At 36.7% G+C, this 6100-nt stretch overlaps 1 protein-coding gene across 1 annotated transcript in view; it reads right to left on the minus strand.

The window, feature by feature from the left end:
• Positions 1 to 1005: 1005 nt before the first annotated feature.
• Positions 1006 to 6100, minus strand: part of LOC111698489 (RRP12-like protein) — a 29172-nt gene continuing 24077 nt past the window's right edge. The window contains exons 25-30 of the mRNA XM_023468839.1: positions 5916 to 6027; positions 3924 to 4013; positions 3011 to 3633; positions 2659 to 2766; positions 2356 to 2458; positions 1006 to 1249 (exon numbers count right to left, since the gene is read on the minus strand). Of these exons, the coding sequence (XP_023324607.1) occupies positions 1061 to 1249; positions 2356 to 2458; positions 2659 to 2766; positions 3011 to 3633; positions 3924 to 4013; positions 5916 to 6027 (1225 nt within the window). The 3' untranslated portion in view covers positions 1006 to 1060. The remainder of the gene's footprint in view (positions 1250 to 2355; positions 2459 to 2658; positions 2767 to 3010; positions 3634 to 3923; positions 4014 to 5915; positions 6028 to 6100) is intronic.

Raw genomic sequence — 6100 nt, forward strand, 5'->3', positions numbered from 1 at the left:
CCCCCCCCTACCTAACATTTATTATACCTTGCCCAGTCTTAACTGTAAGTCAGGGAAAATCTCTTGTGGGTTCTCCGTGTAATAAGAAAAGTTACTCGATTAAAAGTTTGGTAAAGTATTATCACAACAATCCAAAGACTGTGTATGCAAGACCAATCTTTTCCTCATTGTTTCCTGAGCTGGGAACTTCTATATTGTGGATCTCAAGTTCAATAATTGATCTTAATCTTCTGTTAATCTAATCTTTATTCGATATTCAGTGGAAACCGTACCCAGCAGAAAAAATTGAAATGAAGAGTTCAAGCATTGATCCTCAAATTAAAAGGGCCTGCAGTGGAATCAAGATCAAGCGATTATGTGTAATGTGTATCAAAACAAAAATTTCCCGATCTGGTTATATCAGAGATTAAATATACATTATATATTTAATCTTAATGTAAAACCGTTCACCGTTTACATCAGCTGTAAAGTATGATTTTGAAAACAAAGCCACCCGAGATTTTACAGATTCTGAAAATAGACTATGTCAAGAACCAACTGAAATTTTTTATGAATCGAACTACTTCCTGAATGGGAGAAGAAGTTAGAACAGTTAAGCAAAACCATCCAGATGGAACTCCTTAGTCTCTACCCTGCTGGGTAAAACGATTCGATATATCTACAGGGTTACATGGGAGCGATATCATTAGTCGGCCTCAGTCCTTTTTATTCTCCTCCAACCCTCCTCTCCCCTAATATCGTCTCCCCCTGGCCTTTATGGGGTTGCGGTTAGACTTGCAAAAGGCATTTAGCTATACTTTATTTAAAGTATCTGTAGTTTAGAAGAAACTGAAATAATGTTTACTCTACTGTTATCAATAAGTATAAGGATAAGAATCTGAACCCCACTATATTGGAGAGCCCAAAGGAGCTAGAACCATAATACAGGTTTATTTTGTTTGGTTAAGTTTATTAACATAAAATGTCTTGGATTAAAATACATTAGAAATGATAATGAACATTTACTGAAGAAAAATATAAATTTATTGTTTAAAAAATGAAAAGTTTACATTTTCATTCCTTACATCAATTTTTTCACCTCTTTCACCTTGTACTTTGATCCCTTGCTGGCCCCCTTCTTTGCAGCCTTTACCACATTAGCAAATACGCTCTTAGACTTGGACGCTTTGCGTTTATTCAGAGTTTTGTGTGTAATAGGAATATATGCGTAGGGGTCAGGTTTACCCTTCTTTTTCACATCTCCACGCCCCTGAAAATAATCAGAGTTCAGAATAAAAAAAAGAAAAATAAATAAATTATCAAATATGTTAGTAATTAAAAAAATAACTGTGCATTCTATCAAAAACGATTAACGAAGGCCACATACAATGATTCTTCTATTCAGTTTTATTCTTCCTTTAGTATATGTATGATTTCTAAATCTTAGAATTGAAACTTATATTTGCAAAATTACATGAGTAATATTAATAACTAGCTTGAGAACCCAGCGTTGCCCAGATTACTCAAAGTTACTCCCGCCGTTTACCCGCACTTGGTCGTAAATTACGATTTTAGCTATTCTTCCCGATACTTAACGATCCACTCAACTTAGAATCTCAAAACTAAGCTAAGAAAATTTCCATGGCTCTCGCAAATCAAAATTTGAGAAAAATTGGTCCAGGGGTTCCTGAGTTATGATCTGACAAACAAACAAACAAACAAACAAACAAACAAACAAACAAACAAACAAACAAACAAACAAACAGACATCCAAACAGAGATTACAACTTTATATATATAGATACTAAAATAAGTTTAATAATTTCTATTCTTAAAAGCGAACAATTACTTAAATTCTAATTTCTTAATTTGGGATAATATTTCTCCTTAGGAAAGAGAGTTGAGATTGTATCAGTTTTATAGAGTACTAGGCTTTTAGGATGCTTCGCTTCGCGCCCATCTTCTATTTCAATTGTGAACATGTTAATTTTGTAAAACAAAACAAAAAAATGGTTCACGAATTTCATAAATTATTTTCGAGGATTTTCAAAATTTTCGAAAATTTAATCAAAATTTAATTTTGTTGGAGGCAAATTTTTGAACTTTTGATCATTCATAAACTTTTCCTTGGGTCTCGTGAGGTCCCAAAAAATTGGGACTGATCGGTTCAGCCGTTTATTTGATACAGACAAACAGACAAGCAAACTATATATCGGTGTTACAGTAGACTTTATAGATTTTAATAAAGCCACTAAAAATCAAAAACATCCTTGATGACTTTCCGGATGGAATCGAAGATTGTCAAAGATGGCGTTCAAAAAAGAGTCCCAAGTAATCCATGATGAAGGAGTCCAAGATGTAGTCAAGGAAAGCTACCTGTTTACTCTTGTATTCCTGTCCGGGTGTATCTAGCTTCCTATGAATACCAGAACCACCAGGTCTATACTTCTTAGCTTCAGCGCCTCCTGGTGCGGACTGTCTGAAGTACAAAATTACAAAATTATGGTTATTCAGAAATCAGTTTTTTTATTACAATTTGTGAAGATTTGTTTTCAGTTTAAAGTTTCAGTTCGGGGTTGAAGTCCTTATGGACCAGTCCTACTTGGTAGAATTTAAAAAATAAATAAAAAATCGGGATTTAGGTTTGAAAAAAGTGGACCCCCTGGGCCCTAAGCTTACCTAGAAGCAGTTGTCATCCTTGACTTAACACTTCCAGCTTCAGATCCCATTTTCCTCTTCTTACTCGACACAAGATTTTCAAATGTCTCCTCCTCATCAGATTTATCACTAAACATACGTACAAGGTTAAATTCAGACAAGAATAAACTTTTCTGGAATGACAAATATGCGTTATGGGACGGTTGCACTAAATAATCGGGAAATTAATGTTTGTTAGGTACATTATTTTCATATTTTACTTGAAACTATGACCATAGGATAAAATTACCCCAGCACTAAGTGAAATTCATCTGACGCCGAAAACATAATTATTTTCACACAAAAAAGTAAAACTAATAATAAAAAAACTTACTCATCATTTCCTCTTCGTGGCCCATCATCTTCATCATCCTCGTCCTTTCCACTCTTCTCCGTGATAATAATCTTTCCGTCTGCGGATATTTTGAAATCAGACTTTCTCGCTTTCTTCTTCGTTTCATCCTCCATCTTCACCTTCGCCTGGGTTGGTTTAGTTGAAGAGATCTTCTGTGCGGCGGAGGCGGAGAGAAGATCAAGGATTTCATCTCCTTCCTGTATCCAGGTTCCCCCCTTCTTACCACCACGCTTATTCTTAATCTCTTCCTTGTCGTCAAACTCATCGTCGGAGGAATCGGCCAGCATTTCGTCCATTGTCTTTTGTCTTCCCTTCATGCCCTGGTCATCCTCGTCCCCTCCACTACCGTCTTCAGACACCTTACGCGCACGCCGAGCCACTTCCTTACGGATGTTCCTCAGTCGTTTCTGTGTTGTTACGTCGGATTTAGGAACAAGACTTGCGACAAGGTCAAATCCGAACTTCCGAGAGAATCTTTCCATCAAGAACTTTGTCTTCTGCCGACAGTGTCGTTTGCAATCGTCCGGCATATCTGTAATTCCTTTCATGATTTGAGGGAGAAATCTAGCCGCAGTAGTGACAGGAGTAGAGGTGATGAAAACCTTAAACATTGTTTTCAATTAGATCAAAGTTTAAAAGCTTTCTAATTCACTACGTATTTAACTCAAAAAATCTTTCTTGCTAACTACAACCCACCCTACACAACCCCCTTAAATAATACCTTGATAAATCTTACTGTAGAACCTACCTTGATAAAACTCGAAGTCCTAACTCCTAATACAGAACCTACCTTGAAAAAGCAAGTCCTCCTATAGAATCTACATAGCTTGGAAAAACTAAGTCCTAATAAAGAACTTACCTTGAAAAAACTAAGCCCTAGTAAAGATTATACCTTAATAAAACTAAGTCCTGCTGCTGACACCTCTCTGCTGGAAGATGTGAGAAGAAGAAGAATATTGGTAAGAACCTGTTCAGTCACATCCTTAATAAGAAAACATTAACGACAAAATTTATTTATTGACGATTAAAACTGAACATATGATTTGGTTGATCAAAATTTTTAGTTTTTTTCCATAGAAAGTTCAGGTTAAATTGGAATATTTGTGATGGTACGTGTGTGTTAGGGGGGGGAAAAAAAATAAATTGAGTAGTAAACCAGTTTCTATTCTTAATCCAACCACGAGTTTTACACCTGGATGAACCAACCTTGGGTATAAAACCTGAATGAACAAACCCTGAGTTTTACACCTGGATGAACCAACCCTGGGTATTAAACCAGGATGAACCAACCAATCCAATATGCCTTCCATCTCACACCTCATATGGAGAATGGTTTAGAGATTCGAAAGAGTAGAAATGTTCTACAATATACTGTCACATCTTGGCAGGAGGAGTTCGTAAACTTGAACCCGGAGTTCATGCCTACTGATAAGGACAAAGAAAGCATTGCATTTGCTAAACTATGCATGGAAGGACAAAATTTTCACTGCACAAAATGAGTGTGAAAACGTTCCAGATACGCAGGACCTCAAGACTGATACTTCAACTGCAAGAACGGGATTTCTAGCCTTTATTACAGCTGCTTTTTAAGAGGTTAGAGCTCTTGAAACTCATGCTGGGTGTTACGCGACGTTTTCGTTATGTTCTGTATATCATCACCCCTGAATGCCCTGAGCTATGTCAGTGATTTTAAGCCTAGTAAGGGTTCAAGGGGAATTCTTAGTGAGTCTCCTAATTTAAATGACTTTTTCTCTGGTAAACATTGAACCGATATTTTCGTGATCTTGAACCCTGGTTTACTTGTGTTCCACTGAATTTTTAGAGACAGTAACTTTTGAACTGGTCTCATGTGATTTTTAGCTTAGTCTTGTGATCAACAACAAGGATGTTAATATCATACATAACCTGTGGATCTTAGGTATTGGTATTCTTGGTTTTTTCCTAGGATGGGCGAATTTTTGGTAACTAACAATTTGGTAACTTAACAATTTGGTAACTAACAATTTAGTAACTAACAATTTGGTAACTAACAATTTGGTAACTAATAATTTGGTAACTAAACTAACAACTTGTCCTAGCCGTAGCAGTCGGCCCAGAAATTGTCTTAACCATGCCTAACCCCACATATCAGATATCATTGTATTATATTTTTTATATAAGGCTGCAGTTCTCAGCCCCTTAGCCTGTCCTAGCCGCAGCACTCGACCCAAATATCGTCTTAAACTGACCTAACCAAATGGTTAGTTACCAAATTTTCAAGTTACCAAATTGTCTAGTTACCAAATTATTAGTTACCAAATTGTTAGTTACCAAATTGTTAGTTACCAAAAATCCGCCCATTTTTCCTAGACCTAGAAAATGGCACACCAACCATGGGTATTAAACATTGATGAACCAACTCTGGGTATTAACCCTGGATGAACCAACCCTGTGTATTAAACATTGATGAACCAACTCTGGATAATATACTCGGATGAACCAACCAGGGGAAACCTGGATGAACCAGCCCTGGATATTAAACCTGGATGAACCAACCCTGGGTTCTTTAACCTGGATGAAACAAACTTGGTTTATACCTAGATGAAATAACCCTGGGTATTAAAACTGGAGGAACAAACCCTGGGTATTAAACCAGAATTAACCTACCCTGGGTATTACACCTGGTTTTTGAATTACATACTAGACATCTCGCAGGACTAGGCGGGCTGGGATAACAGCCTGGGTCCCCTTCCCTGAGGCTTACATCTCATTTTCTAATGGGGGTACAAATGGGTCGGGTTACTCGCTTTTTCTATTGTCACTTAGAGGACAAAAGAGGTCCTTTGTTATGAAAAAAAGAACTTAAAAGCATATTCAACAGAGATGGCTAGGGTGCGTTACTAACCAGTGGAAGTATATCTTTAAGCTGGAAGTATATTCTACAGATTGCTAGGATTGAACAATGGATCAGAGTAGGAGATCCAGCTAATCCAACCATAACCTGATCCAGTAACTTCCTAAAACAAGATAAATACTTTAAAATTGAAAATATTACCACAACAAATAAGGGGTTAACTACAACCCACCCTA

This window comes from Eurytemora carolleeae, unplaced genomic scaffold (genome assembly GCF_000591075.1).
Source record: "Eurytemora carolleeae unplaced genomic scaffold, Eaff_2.0 scaffold33, whole genome shotgun sequence".
Lineage (NCBI taxonomy): Eukaryota > Metazoa > Arthropoda > Copepoda > Calanoida > Temoridae > Eurytemora > Eurytemora carolleeae.